We start from the raw sequence: 16,221 nt of genomic DNA on the forward strand, positions 1-16,221 counted from the left end.
AAGTAGAATCTTACGTGTGTAAGTACTGTATGAATGTATTGATTAGCGTGTGAAGTATTCCAGATATAATCTTTTCCACATGGCACTCCTTCCCCCCCCCCACCCACCCACCCACCGCAAACTTCGAAATCAATTCTATATGCGGAAGGTGCAAAGCTAGAAACAGCAGACTCGTAATAAAATTTGCAATTAGAGCTTTTGACGGGCTAGAATGAACGCTGAAACGACTAATTGTAAGAATAGGTTTATTAGAAAGAGAGAGAGTGTGTGAGATTGTTTAAAAAAGACGACTTTTTCTCTATATTAGTTCTTAGTGGTTGCGATTTTGCTTTCCGGGCAAAAGCACGTTGCCTAGCAGACTAAAATCTGCCTGAGATATTTCCTAATTGCGGACAATATGAAAAGGCACTTTTCAATTAAAATATCATTTACTAAGCTTTCAAACTTCGCTTAAGACGACCGATTAGCCTGGCGCTCTTACGTTGTATAAATACAATAAAAATTAAAAAGTAGTATATTTATTGCAAGTTTGAAAGCATGTAAGAGATTTGCACGTACGCGATTGAATTAGTCTTCTCGATTTTAGCAAATAGTCGCGCAATCTGAAATACGCATAAAAATTCATTAATCATAAATATATTCTTTACTTCTATATAAAGCACTACGACCTACGTAGTCGATGTTTGTTCCCTAACGTTTCCAACACTTTCCTCTAACTATGACAATTAATTTTACCATTTTAGTAATCTGCCGTTTTTAATCTTTATACTTTAATTGTAACCGAATTCGATCGCGCGAGTGAGTACCTCCTAGACGTTAGCTACAGGCTTACGTATACGTAAGATTCGATCTGTGTGAAGCTATCAAAACTTTTTTAGTTAGATTAGTCGTCTAACTGGAGACGATGATACGTTCCCTCTGATTATCCTAAGAATCAAGATTAGATTAGTACTCTAAAGCCCCCGGAAAGCATCGTTCGCGTTCACTCTAGCGTAAACGTTCATCGACATAATCCTTTTAGTGTTCCAAAGTGTGCGCCGCCAGCTTTAGGTAGTCACACTAACATACCTAACATACTCTCGCGCTACAGCCAATATGGCTGTTTTAAAGTGCATCCTGGTTGCTGGTATTCAGCATGAGCTACCGGCGCGACAGCGAAAAAGAGGATTATGATATTTTTTTAAGCGAGGAGGTGTGCCAATACACAGAGACAAGAGGTAATCCCGGGCGTTTGGTCGTATAGGGAGCCGTATAGCGGTGATGATATCGCATCAAGTCTTTTAAGTCCCGTCAAAGTGACGTCGTATCGACGGATAACGCGCCCAATAGTGTTCCAAAAAGTTGGCCGCAAGCAGCCCGTAATCGCTACTTCTACAGATGGTTGAGTCAGAGCTTGATCGGATCAGTTCTCATCAGTCTCGTCAATCGATCGATCTCAATAAGATCAATACAATGCATTATCCCTCGAATTACGAGGAGATAAGTGATATAACAAGATCAGATTGTACTTCGGTAAATTCAGAGCAAAGAAATCGCGCTTTACTTTAGTTTTATTATATGTAATAGTAATCAGGTATATATTGTATTATTGATCAGACTCTGACTCGAGTGTCTCTAGTTATCTCTAGTTTCTCGCAGTTCTCTAAATAGTCTACTTAAATGCCCAGCCGCTGTCGCGGTGTTTTTTAAGCTTGCCACTTCAAAATACTCGGAAGGAAGTTTCAATATAATACTGATTGTGTGTGTGTGAGTCGTACATCCCGTTTCATCGATATCCTCCAGTTCGTTATAAGCACGTGAAATATAGACCAAGAATCGAAAACAAAAATGGCTTAAGTGATCGCTCTTGTGGTACTCGCAATACTTTTCGTTATATCGTTATACATAATTTAATTAAACGATAATTTAATTATAATGGTAAGCAGAAGACAGTTCGCGGAGATATTTCGATAGGTGCACTGAAGAAATCTGAATATCTCACACGTCATCGTATTTAACTTACGCCATTCTTGCTTCGAATTTCTTGTGTATAATATATTGTATGTTTTCTACGAAGCACTAAGCTTCGAATTACGGTGAAATGTAGTTACGGTGAACGTTTGTTCTAATATCTATATGTCCTATTATACGCGGAAAAGTTGTCGCTTCTCTAGATTATTGTCGGAAAATTGATCTCATCGCTGTGTGTTATCACGAAACATCATGAAACGGGGCGTAAAATATATATATATAAAAAAAAGATCATTTTGCACCTATTGCAAATTAAATCAAAATTACTTTTATTTGTATTACGATCCTAATGAGTCGAACAATGTGGAAATCATTTTTGAGTTTTTTCTCTTATAAAAAGAGAAAAAGTCCATCGATGAGAAATGGAAAACTGCTATTGGAGAATAGAATATCGTTCCGTAAGGGAAAAATCTATTAAACTCGATTTGATTGATATTAAAGCGTTTTTTTGTGGTCGTGATTTTTTTTTGCATAATTTTTTTATAAAAATGTACGCGCAGTAACAAGAACGTATTTGCCAGCTTAAAAAACATTGTATTTCCCCAGCGGCGAGGCGAGACTAGATGAAATATGTTATATATTAACGCGTATCGGAAAACCATATCGTTCTTTAAATTAAAATATAAATTACAGTTGCTAATGTATAGATCATATGATACCTCGATAACATTAATATAGATCGGATTTTTATATATTTAACAATAAAATCTTTAAACTGTGATAAACTCTGTTCTTTTTTTTAAGATATGTTAACTAATTCAACAATAGTATATACATTGTGCATTACATATCGAAGATATATAGAACTTGCCATATAGAACAAAATTATTTTTCCCGTTGCTTTTTTTTCATTTTCTGCTTTAATTTCCAAAAATAACTTTTAAAATTTAATATAAATTCTACGATAAATAGATTCGAATAGTATCGAAGGAAGAGACATATAGCTTTCCGACACACCATGCCGAACATAATTCGGACATTATTTTTCTCATTACAATGGGATTGATATGTTTCGCGAGACAGACGACGCTCGTTTATAAGCAACAATCGAAAATAGTTTGCGCACGAAGAAGCCGCGTCTATGAGTTTTACAAAACTTCTGCAAAGACAATAAAACCGCTGCCCCCGTGTATTTCGATATATCGAAGGAAGACATTGTGATTGTTCGATCTTATACGTTCATCGCCTTAATATCCTTACGATTAGATATGTTACAGCCGAATTATCCTAGAGCAATTGACTTTTATTAAGGAATGAACTTGTGCACCGCGCTCAGTATGCACAGTATCGTAGGTAGCGTTAGTTCTCGTATGAGAATCGCCGCGGAAGACGTCACATCCGGCGCTGGTATGATTTGCACTGAAACAAGTCGCACGGGATACAAAAATCGGGACTTTTTCCCTCTCTTGTTATTTTGATAAGAGTAAAGAGTAAAAAATATATATATAGAAAAATATAGAAAGCCCTGCGGCTTACAGAAAGCAAACGCGCAAAGAGAAAAGGTACAAAGTCCCAGAAAGCGGTCAGCTTTGCAATGAAAATGCGTGTTTCTTTATTTCCGACAATGTCGGTTTTTTTAAATAAAATAATTCTAGATCTATAATTTTTATGGGATCACTCTTGTTTATTTTCGAAAATTCAGCATTGTGCATATTCGGTGAAGGGAAGGGTTGTTACTATATCGTACACGCGCGGAAAAGAATTTAATATTGTTCCGTCATAAAAAAACTTACCCGTCACCACCTTTTTCTTAATATCGGCAAATTGCTCGTGATTCATGGGGAAAGCGGGTATCGTTGCGCGACAGCTGATTTCCAGATGTCCATTTTGGCCGGCGTGCAACTCAGAAACTTCCACCTTCAGCTTGGCGGTGGCGGACACCAGATGATTCTTATGATGTATATGCGGATAGTGAGTCACTAGAGCAATATCCACCTGGCGAAATCAATAATCAGAAAATTGCAATCGAGCGAGGGAATAACGTCTAAAGATATTCAAGAATTTAATTGCGCGTAATTATATCCGTAGTTCCGAGCAAATTAGAAAAGATTTTATATATAAAATCATAAAGATATAAAAGCTTTCGGACATAAAGCACGCACAAGGGAAAAATATAATTTGTATAACATAATCTAAAAAAACCTATTAATAATAAATCTATTGGGCTAAAATATTTAAGTATATCGTGAAAGAAGCGATCAGAAATATATAAGTTTCGTTAATACTGCGCAGACACCGTGGGTCTTTCAAGACATTGTCGATTTTTCATTTATGATTCTCACGGGACGCTTGCGTCAGCTTCCCTCCCTAAAAGAACTTAGTTCCGGCCTACGTATATATATGTATAGATATATAAATTATATATTATTATATATATATAAATCACTTTTAAAACCCTAAAAATAATATGAATTTTTGTAGATTTTTTGTAATCACAAAAACGCTTTCAAAAACCCTTTAGACTTAAAAGTCCCAGGGTGTCCGGGTGAATCCAAAACACGATGTCCGCGCAGTGTTAAATAATAAATAATGTATTTAATTTATAATTGTTAAAATTGTTAAACCGTGGAAGAATGTTTATTTTATCAGGCTCATTAGAATCAAAATTAAATTTCAATCCTTATTATCCTTTACCTCTTTGCCGTTTATGAACCACGTTATATAAGGAACTGGACGTGCTGGCGAGGACGTACAATTCACCTCCAAGCTCTCGCCTACCACATATACACTCTTCTCGAACCTAATCGTAGGATCTTTACTCTGTGGAACTAAAAGGAATTATAAAAAGTATATCGGAGATATGGCGCGATGCAAATTAAAAAATAACTAGTTAATATCATAGATCGACATTTAGAGAGAGAGAGAGAGAGATCTTGGCTATTAAATCTTTATCCCGTTCAAGAAATGTCAACGTGTAATTTCAAGTGTCAAATTAATTAATTAAGATTATTTCAGCTAGATCGATACACCAATACGCTTACGTATATTAATAGCTATTCATTAAAATTAATACAATCCAACACAATAACGACTAATGCCATTAGCAGAGAGATATGTTTGTTCTTTAGTCTTGTAAGGTCGACACTACCACTCACATATCACTTTCATCTGTACGGGATCAGCGCCAGCAGTGTAAATGGGTGTTGTCATAGTGACTTCACAGGTATAAGTACCGGTAGCTTCGAAACGCACATTGTGCAGTTTGATTGTCGTGCCATTCTTCGAGTACTGAAAAAGACATGTCGATTTATGACACACAGCGTGATTAATTAAAATAACTACGTCGTTTTAATCGAGGCGCAGTCTATATTTCAAAAAGGTAATATACGAGTGACAAATACTATATGGACAATTCAAGAGCGTATAAAATGTACACGCGAAAATTAATTTCTCTTAAAGCGTGGTTCTTTACCAGTCACCATCTCTTGCTTCCGGACTCTTCAAGCTCAATAATTAAACAAGGAAGAGTTGTACGTTTGCACGAGAGAAAATGAAACACCTTTATGTGTCGCGATGTTTATTTTTTCTAAACGTGTCATTCTTCCGCTTTCAAATACGTTGAATTTGAGATAGTGAAGTGTGCGTCAGAGTTATCTTTGAATGAGAATTCAAGAGTGTTCTTCTATCAACTTGCTTTGCCAGGATTTGTCACTTGTATTCCTTTCATCTACCCCCATTTCAATTATATCAAGTGCATGAGCAAGGAGAAACTTGCTTTGAAAATACAAATGCAGAACACTTTAGATAATACAATTCAGCGCGATCGTTGCTTTCTGTCACTTTTGCTTTTATTATATTTAGGTCATACCTATTTTACAAAAAATATCTTTGCTTCTAAATACAGTCGATCAATAGCTGTTTCGAAATACTGGGGCGACAAAGATTTAAATATTTAAATATACGAAAAGAAAATCTCCTTTTTAAATTAGCGGTATGGAAATTTGAAGGGCTCAAACACAATTTATCGTCGCAGTCATTTTTTTTCCCATTGTTACCGTTTGTTCAGAAATCCTAGTATTATGGTGACTGGAGGTTCTTATTACATTAACTCAATTTTGTTATTAAGCAGCTTAGATCTAATCTTTCTCAGCGCCCCATTTGTTACGCGTATCTTTACCTACATATCTTTCGTGACGTGCTGTAATAACTTTAAAGATATCACAGAATTAACGTTGTGTGAAACAGTCGCAAAAGTTCTCCGTTGTCAACGAAGAGTTCCGATTGTGATAATCCGAAATATCGACCGAAGGAGTTTTCGCAAAATACGGTAAGAGACAAAAGTGTCCTTAAAAAAAAGTAGACATTTATAAAAGAAGAACTGTAATTCGATCGTGTAACTCGATCGATTTTTTTTCGTCGACTAAAGGAGTTTTCGAAAATTTAATAATTTCAAGATATCGCAGAATTAACGTTGCGCGAAACAGTCGCAGGTTCGTTGTTAACAAAAAGTTCCGATTAATAATAATTCGAAATATCGACCGAAGGAGTTTTCGCAAATTTATACAGAAATTGAAATACAGAAATAGAAAATCAGAAAAGGAGATACGGTAAGAGACAAGAATGTCCTTAAAAAAAGGTAGACATTTATAAAAGAAGAACTGTAATTCGGTCGTGTAACTCGATCGATTTTTTTTTCCTTGAACACGATGGCGATGAGAAGTACACGAAGGTTTCTCGGCGTGTCGCGGAGAAAAAACGCCAAGTATTTTCGACACTTTACAATCGCCCATCGTCCGCAGCCTGAAACTTTCGCCAAATGGACGGTTCTATTCCTGCCGCGGATAGCCTCATTATTAATGCGTTGACTCTACATACAGGCCGCGCGGCACAAACTCATCCGGCGCTCATCCCCCGTGACCGTTAGGTATCACATGTGGATTAGCACAAGTATTGGTTTTCCACCTTATCTCTTTTTTAATAGATCATCACCCATCTGCATGCGCGGCGCGCTCCCATCGAAAAACATGGCACATTCGCGAGGGAAATTACGTTGCCACACACGCGTTGCCTACTCGATATTGTCGGGGGATACGGAGATTACGTAGGATATTTCACGTGGTGGGGCACACGTATATGTACGTAAATAACTTTGCTTTGTGTCGCTACATAAAAGACTGCGCCTTAGGTAAATGCGTTAGCTTTGCTCGCTTAATCATTGGCAAAAGGCAGGAGCGCGGACTCCGGACATTCAGCTATCGAGGGCGTCCTCGTTATTTTTGGACTTTTGTTTACAACGGCTTCTTTCTCCTTAGACCGTACCGTCATGCGCGACAGGTATGCAGACTAAGTCGTATATTTTTACCTGTACACGTAATATAATGTCAGGCGGCAGGTTAAAAAGAGGCATTATTTCATTACATAAACATCAGGTACGTGATGTAACGGAAAAGTTTATAATATAAATAAATATTTATAAAGATATACGCATGTATACATAAAGTACTTGAGAAAAGTAATACTTAAGAAATTAAAAGAAGAACGAACATTATAGTTTAATGCATAAAACTTCGCCACGTAAAAGAAAGTGTTATCACGTGCTTTTGAAATTTTGAATTTTAATAAATAAAACCTTAATAAAGACAAAGCCAGAAAAATAAGACAAGATATATGTATAATTTTTTAATACATATATAATGAACTTAATCAGAATAAATTCTAAAATTACACCATGTTATACGTTGGACATGTAACAAAAAATATATTCTGAAAGTTTAAAATATTTCTTCGTTTTCGAGGGATAAATCCGGTATCGCGTATATGTTGAATTTAAATTATTTTGCATTGCAAAACGTAAAATTTCAATATGGGTAATTATTCAATTTGTTTAACATCTCTTGTCTAGACACTCGACAACCTCAATATATATATATATATAATATATAATGACAATATATATATATATATAATGTTTATATCATCGCTTTAAATCTGAATGTTAAACGAATTTCTATCTTTGTAACGGAAATTGTGACTAGACAAGAGGTTGTCGAGTGTCTAGATATAGGTATATATATATGTATATATACATGTGTAACTGCGGATAGATTGAGATGCAAAGGTCGATGGCATCAGTCTCGAGCCGTGTAAATTTGACACAAATTTATGTAGACGTGTTATCGAACCTGCATGCCATGTTACGGCGCGACCGCGAGATACCTTTGAGATAATTATGCAATGTACACGTCAAAACGAAAGTCACGTGTATATCAGAGTAAAGCGATACTCCAAATATTTATGAGCCGTCAAGAATCGCTGATAAACCAGGTTTAATCGCTGAAATCAAATTACCATTTTCTCTTATCAATTCCGTTGGGTACGCTCGATAATTCACTCTTCGAATAATGGCAAGTAATGACAGCAAATAATGAAACATTGAAGGTGAACAAAAAAAAAAGGATCAAGAAAGTGATATATTAACGAGAGGCATATTTTAAAGGTCGCCTTTTTATTTCGGCCTTCTGTTTCGCTCACCTCCAGTTGGGCGCCGTCGATGTGCTGTGTTATATACGGCGGATTTCGCTCCTTAATGTACTGAAATATCCTCTTCTCGCCCTTCATAAATTCTATTTTGTGCAGCAAGTCGTCCGCGACAGTGTGGTTGCAGAGCATGGTGGCCGTACTGCCCAGCGTTACGTACTGCGGCGCTATCAATTGCACGTTCATGTGATCTGCCAGTGTCGCGTCTGGAAATCGTGAAATCACCGTTCGTATATATACCACCGTGTAGTTCTGGCGTCCGTGACGTCGTTGGACGTTATCTACAACGTCCAACATAAACGGTATTAATTCGGGATGCATATGGCGTTCGCGAAAGTCGCGAGGGGCATGATTAAAGGATGGGCTTTATGACGAGATGCGCGCGATCGCGAGTCGCAAATATTCGTAAAAAGCTGGGGAAAAAGCTGAAAATTCAATATTTATATTTAATCGAGGATCGAAAGAATGGCAAAATACGTTTTTAAAATATATTTTCCTATATTTCAGGACTTTATTGATATATAATTCGAATTTTGCGAACAACTTCTGGATATTTTTATTTCTCATCGACGTTCGCATATACATTTTTTATTTTTACTGTTTTACGGACTAAAAGCTATGATATTTTGCGAGCATTTAAATACGCTAAAGGATTATTGTTTAATAAAGAATGAAGCGAGACTTTTAAAACCGTAAAGCTGCTATTTGACGTGTCCCATATATCCCCATGGTTTATGTGATATTCATTTAAAATTGCATTCGTCGGGGGTTAACTTCGAGGGGCGTCGTAACCCACAAACCTAGATAAGGTCACGTATAGGGTGTCTTTCGTGCACGTAACTCTAAATCGTGGGACCAAATTCTATTAAAATAAAGTTTATCTGAAATTCAGCGAAAAATAAGATCTCCTATCGTTTCTAGCTGTTCGTGGAACTTCTCTGTAAAAGGTCTTACATTCTCTTGAATTCTTTAGAACTGTAAAACTGTCATTCTACATTCTTACAACGAAAAGTATAAAATTAAAGTATATAAAGGTCCTCTTGAATAAATCGGAAATAACAAAAAGAGACAATAAGAGCCAGGCGTAGTAATTAATACGTAATGATTTATATTCTCAGTCAATACGTAATATTAAAATTAGCGGACGTTTAGACCCTTTTTTGCGCCATCAATGATGACCCCCCAAAAAAGAGTCGAAAACATCCACTAATTTTAATTTTATGTATTGACTGAGAATATAATCATTGCGCACTAATTACCGCACCTGGCTCTTATTGCCTCTTTTTGGTCATTTCTGAAAAGTATCGACTTTAAAAATTGACCGTGGGACTCGTAAATAGAACAAAATGTCGCGACGCGTCTCTTGTCTATCTTGCTATGTATATTCGAAGCTATATAAAATAAAATATAATAATAACGAGATGTGTCAGAATGACGTTTGATATTTTGATTAAACACCGTCAAGACCGGCGCGATCGTGTTACATTCGATTTCCATTGAACTGGAATCGACGTGACAACGAGACGAACGGCGAACGGATTAATCCCGGCTATTGCCGGGAAGAACGGAGGGGCCTTCGGCCGACTGTAACTACTTGTGGCAGTCCGCCCTGTTGCTGGGAGGTGTTACTGTATCGATCAGAATGAAAGCGCGCGTTACCGCCGCACGCATGGTATATTATTTCGAGACGTTTCAAGACAAGAGGCCTATTTTCGAGGTCGATCGCGCCGTCGGATAATGCTAATACCACGCGATTTTCTACGCGCTTGTCCTGCAATATTTCAACAGGCGTTTAAAGCCGAACAGCCGATTGTTGTTACGTCGTCGCGAGTTTTTCGATTGGAATCGACCGACTTTTTTGTACGTGGTGTTGCGTTGATTGGAACAGCGGTAGGTATAATACAGATCGTAGAAAATAGAAGATTGATTTCAGAGACGATTTTACGAGATATTTTAGAGATATGTATCCGTGAATGCGTACTTTTATTTTGATATAGTAAAATGATACTTTCCTTACTATATTTCTCGTTGGAGCAATTGACTTTTACATTAAGAATTCTTTATAGCAATTTTTTCTCGCATATTTTTATAAAACGAGAAGAGTATGGCTTGTATCACTGCTCGACTAGTATAGAAGAGATTCAACATCTTAAAGCTGAAAAATAATTAAGATTAAAAAATCTTTTTGAAACTTTTTTCTGCAGAAAAAAAATATAATATCTTGATTTGTAAGTCATATACAATAGTATAGTACGATAATATACGATAATCAATCCTTTTTATGTAAATATTTGATACGAGAGTATTACGAGAGAATAACTTTCAGAATATTTAATTTATAATATTTAATATCGGCACTTTTCTCTTATAGATAATGTACAATTAGGGTGAATATAATTGGATCGATAAATAGTCGAATAATTGGTTTCTACCACAATGGCTTTTAAACTCGGGTAGTGTGCGAATAACCGAAAAAGTGGTCGTAAATTTAGCCGTTTCAATTAAACTGATTTATTAGCCTTTTTGATTTAATTGAATTTTCGATTTTTATCCTGCATTTTTACGCCCACTTAATTTAAGCTAAAAATATATCAATTTTGCATATATTTCTCCCTGAATGTTTTATTAGACCTGTCATAAGTGACTTAAAAATTTTTGATATTTAATTAAACTGCAATGGAGAATATAGACATTTTTATCTTGAATATAGTTTATTGATTTTTGTTCACATATCTGGGGCGATATTCATAATCCGATCTTATGTTTAATGTTAGAACACTGATAATTAATGTCTGTCATTTAAGTATATATATATATATATATATATATATTTGAAAAAAGGGCGCAGAGGAAAGTAAATTGATCAATTGAATATTGCATGCAATTCATCATTTACATATTGCGACAAAAGCCCTGGAAAATCTCAGAAAATGCATCGGCATAAATTTGAGTAATTTAAAGGAAAATTACAAATCAGTTATTTTAACTGCTTTGCCAGTTCCCGTGTTACGATCGTCTTAAATGCGATCTCAAGATGTACGTTTATTTCGTTGGCTGAATGGAATCTCGAGACTACCTAGTATTAGACTTAAGACGATCTTAACATCGGATTATGAATATCACCTATAATTTCTATTATTTTTATCTTTACATTTTTATAAATTTATTTTACGTGTTATATTTTATATATTTATAATTTTCTGCTGTTACGCGCTTTAAAATAAAGAAATTGCAAACTATTCAAACACTATGTACAAATCTCTTTGTTTTCCACTCATTTATCACGTTAAGTTCTGATATTTGAAGAGGAAATTTTGGCAACTTTAATTTGATTTCATGATGTCGTATCAGTGCGAAGGTTTTCTAACTCCGCAACTTCTTAATCGCATCTGTCAAACTCCAGCGGTTCGAACGGGGATCTCATGAAATTGCGGAATTATTCCCGCCTTATTGTCGAGATTCGGATAATAATCGAGTCGCGCGCGCGAGAGCAAAACCATTGTTGAGGACTAGCGAGCAGTGAAATTTTGAGAAGGCGGAATTCCGCGATTAACGATTAAGATAGCGGCAGACTATTGTCACGAGCTTTTGTCTGCCGGAATTTCGCGAAACAGCAATGTCGAGCATTTCCTTTGACATTACACACCACGTCGGGCCGAGCGTATATAGTTCGCTAGTTTCGCGGTATAAACTGACTCGTACGAAGTTTCTACCGTGAGCAAAACGTTTGACAAAGTGTTCTTATGGGTGTACCGTGTGCACATTATTATATACTGTAACGCATTATCGATCTGCTATTAGAATGAAATCGTTCGTTCGCGACTGATACAAACACGCCACTTTGTATCGCTCCGCGGCGCGCGAACAAAAAAGCGACTGCGATTGTCGCCGGCTATATCGATTTCCAGTTATTACGTTCGTATAACGCTCTTTAATCTGTAATAGATTCGTGTATTAACGCTTGTATATAGTGTTACGGTTCTGAATAAACTAGGTCGAATTGAGTTATCGCACCGACGCGACGGCTCGTTCGATTCTACGGCTATTCGTGACAAAAACGATCTATACGGCCAAAGAAATTGCCGCGGAACGATCTAAAATATACCCGACAAGACGAATATAGTTCGGAAATAAGTTTGACGGAAAAAGTCGCGCACCGCGGCGGCTGGATTGTTCGAGTTTCATTATATATTCGTATTGGCATTGTATCAAACGGTGTGCGTGCGTGTGCGCGCTTGTACGTGTCCAAACAAATGGAGGCCATTGAGGATTCATATAGTGAATGTACATTGTAGTAATTCTACGTGGGTGGTATGAATGATAGGAGCTCATGTACACGAAGTAAAGTGTTCTATTTTTATTCAATTCCACATTGAAGTATAGCGTATATGTGTAATCCGTTATTCCGTAGTCGAGCTTCCTGGGCGACGCACAGAAAGTGGCACTCTTTTTAAGATCAAACATACAACTGAAGTCTTTGAAAACAATCAGTATGAATGAGCATTCGTTCCGCCACGCTTACGTTCCGCAGCGTGACGCTTGTTTATTGAAGATATAAAATATCGGTCATTTTTTGAAAGCAACATAAGTCCGTACGATGCTCCGCGCTCTGCGATATTGTCATTCTAAATTCTACTCCGCGTCTGAAAAATACGCGATACCTCTGTATAAACTCGTACATATACACCGGACTTATGTTATTTTCGCAATGATTAATTTGAATATATAGTATTGTACTATCAAACAAACGGTGAGACTTGTTAACGGTGGTCGCTTCGCTCCCGGAAAACGTCCCATGGAATGTGGCGTGGAATTATTCTCCGCCGCGGTAACACGTTAGGGTGCACTGAACAATTAACCCGAGACATACGTCACACGTCATGAAGTGCAAAATGTGTAATATTGTCAGAGTACTGAATTGTATGGGGAATAATCTGCAGCCTCCGCAGTGGTGTCGTCAACTGAAACAATACAACAATTTTCTACGAGAGAAACAGAAGAAACATCGTGTCCATTTTTTTTTAAGCGAATGTTTAGCGACGTTATTCGAAAAAAAAAATTACATACGTTAAACTTCTACCGTGATAACAATTTGGAAAATGTTTCGGAGCTCCGCTCCGGGCTTTAGAGTAAAAAGATACGATTATCTCGCGGCTGGCGATGTGAGACAAGACCAACCCAACGCAAGATGTTTCTAAACCCCCACCAAGCTGGCCCTCCCCGAGCTCTAATTACGTGTTGATCAATTTGAAGTTGAATCTTTATCAACAGGCCGTCCAGGCGTATAATTAGCGGACAAAATAAAAATACGAAGCTCTTTAATGGAGAACCTTAGTCTTCATTTATAAGCGTCTCGAGCAGACGTCATCCACAGAAAAAATAAAGACACTCGCCAAGACAATTCAATACTGAAAATAAGAAAGAAGGCTGAAAGATGGCGTCCGATAAATATCAAAATATTGTCGCCCAAAAAAAAAGAAAAATATCGTATAGTCAATCGGCATAAATCGGCGGGATTTGGTCGGTGCGTTTCAGGGATCCTTCAGCGGAGGGATGCTCTCGAACGTGATCCGGGTCGAAGGACGAGTTGACGCCCGACGACGAGCCGACGAACGCTGTCAGGTTCGCTCGGCCGCCGGCGCGCGATCACCCCTCGCAATAACAAGGAATCCACAAAGGGTTGGAGAAAACGGTACGCAAGGGGAAAACATGAGACACGCGCGTGCGGTGCGGGAGGGTGTCGATGTTTGTTATCGAGAGGGACGAACGGACGCGAGGGAGGGAGGGAGAGAGGGAGAGAGAGAAAGAGAGCGAGAGAAAGAGAGAGAGAGAGAGAAAGAGCGCGCGCGCGCGCGTTCACTTACATGAAAATAATGGCAAACAATACACGAGCAGTAGGATTTTTCTCCAGTGACCGACGACCGGACGCTGCATTTCGCTTTCTACGGAGGTCGGTGGTTCGCTTCTAAACGGCAAAACGTGCACGTTTCTGGTTTTTTTTTGTTCTTTTTTTTTCCTTTCAATATCTGTTGCTCACTACGTAGCGAGGCGGAGGCGCGAAGGCGGATGCGAAGGCGTAGGCGTAGGCGAAGAGGCGAAGGCGAGGCGAAGGCGCAGGCGAGGCGAGGCGAGGCGGAGGTACGGAAGATAAGAGCGTGCGTGTCTACGTTTTGTACAGAGTGTGCCTTTAAAAACTACGACGCGACGACCTCGTGTATATGCCGGGGAGTCGGCGCTACAACTGAGCCGAGGAGCAGGGCCTTTCGATCGTTCGACCGACCCGTTCCCGTTCGACCGACCTGACCTCCCCACCGGAACGCTTCAACGCGGGGGAGCGTCGCGACGCGAGACGACGCGCGGCGACGCGGCGCGCCGCGCCACTCCGCTCCGCTCCGCTCCGCGCGCGACGCCTGCACACACGAGGCGGGACGCGACCGGGCCGCCTTCCGGTTTATTAAGGGATGCCGCGTGCGCTCCGGAAAATCCGACGAGAATACGCGCCGCTTCTTCCTGACGATGAGGGGTCGTCGACCCAGGTCGGGCAGAAATGAGCGACCGGGGAAGAATTATCGATGGGCAGGTCCGTCAAGCTGTGCATTTTCGATGACTGAAATTAGAAGCTACACACAGACTCTTGGAGAGATTGCCGATATCCTGATTTTTCTTTTCTTCGTTCAGTTTTTATTCCCTTCAATCGCGTGCACGTAATCAGAGATTGAGGGAAATTTATCCCTCGTATGAAAATCTGATATTCACATTTTTACCTCGAAAGCTTAAAATACCTAGAAAACAGAGTAATTTTAATGAAGGTGTATAATTAGTTTCATTGCTCTAATAATTAGGATAGAAAATTATTCCTTTATTCTGGAATAAGACAGAGGAATTAAATTTCGTGCACGCATATGTGTGTGTATGTGCTGTACACGTAATGCAATTTGATTTCGTAATTAAACCATAATTAAATAATAAAACTGTATTCCTTAAACTCCGTATTTTTATCTTATGAAGCCGCCGCAGGTTTTCGCGATTCTTTCAATTACATATACCGAAAAGAATTATTTTATTATCGCTTATCTGTTGTTTTTACATTCGAAAACGAGAGAAGGTATGTACGTACAGCAGATAATTTAATATATCGTAACGTAAAACAAATCCCTGGCCTTCAAAGAATAGCATGTGTGTAAATCCTTTTTAATTAACATATATTTCGCGCGATGCTGCCAGTTGAATATCAAACTTATCAAGGTTTGCTTTGCAAATTAAATTATTTCGCGAAAGAAAAAAACCAAAATTTATAAAGTTCCGAGTTACTGAGGCTATTGTACAACTTTCACTATTAATATATTATTTTAATTTCATTTTTCCATCTCGAGGAAAATGACAATAGTTAAACCACTTAAACCACGCACGGATTTTGACGTTTGTGCTGATTTGGTGCTTTTATGAAAGAAAGCCATAATATTTATTATACATTGTATTTTTATTGTCTCCTGTAAGAGTGTGTCCCGGGTAGCAGAATGACGTCTCTAAAGACGTCTTAATGATGTTTATCTTTAAACGTCCATAAGGGGCGCATATAATATGCCATAGAAAAGCTGCATTTAAGCACATAATTATATTGTTAACGTTTACAAAATAGGCCCCTACGACGTTATATGACGTCCCTCTGCTACCTGGAGTGTTGTGTAATAGAGCAATTATTAATTGATCTAACTTTATTAAAATTAATAACAA

At 38.0% G+C, this 16,221-nt stretch overlaps 1 protein-coding gene across 1 annotated transcript; it reads right to left on the reverse strand.

Annotated features, from left to right (window-relative positions):
- Nucleotides 1-110: 110 nt before the first annotated feature.
- Nucleotides 111-14,762, reverse strand: LOC112466687. Its single transcript, XM_025034916.1, has 6 exons — nucleotides 14,352-14,762; nucleotides 8,482-8,693; nucleotides 5,106-5,238; nucleotides 4,645-4,778; nucleotides 3,744-3,945; nucleotides 111-3,369 (listed from the first exon to the last, which is right to left on the reverse strand). Exons 1-6 carry the CDS (start codon nucleotides 14,419-14,421, stop codon nucleotides 3,257-3,259), a joined length of 864 nt encoding a protein of 287 aa, XP_024890684.1. The 5' UTR covers nucleotides 14,422-14,762; the 3' UTR covers nucleotides 111-3,256.
- Between the last annotated feature and the right edge of the window lie 1,459 nt (nucleotides 14,763-16,221).

The sequence above is a fragment of the Temnothorax curvispinosus genome, unplaced genomic scaffold (assembly GCF_003070985.1).
Source record: "Temnothorax curvispinosus isolate PA1 unplaced genomic scaffold, ASM307098v1 QBEX01016492.1, whole genome shotgun sequence".
Classification (NCBI taxonomy): domain Eukaryota; kingdom Metazoa; phylum Arthropoda; class Insecta; order Hymenoptera; family Formicidae; genus Temnothorax; species Temnothorax curvispinosus.

What these genes read in the sequence shown, in the direction of transcription:
- LOC112466687 (XM_025034916.1), bottom strand. Translation starts at nt 14,421, where the DNA reads ATGCAGCGTCCGGTCGTCGGTCACTGGAGAAAAATCCTACTGCTCGTG. An exon ending in CGTACAGATGAAAGTGATAT is followed by an intron (nt 4,779 to 5,105) that starts GTGAGTGGTAGT and finishes AATTCCTTTTAG; the next exon opens with TTCCACAGAGTAAAGATCCT. An exon ending in TAAGAAAAAGGTGGTGACGG is followed by an intron (nt 3,370 to 3,743) that starts GTAAGTTTTTTT and finishes GACTTGTTTCAG; the next exon opens with TGCAAATCATACCAGCGCCG.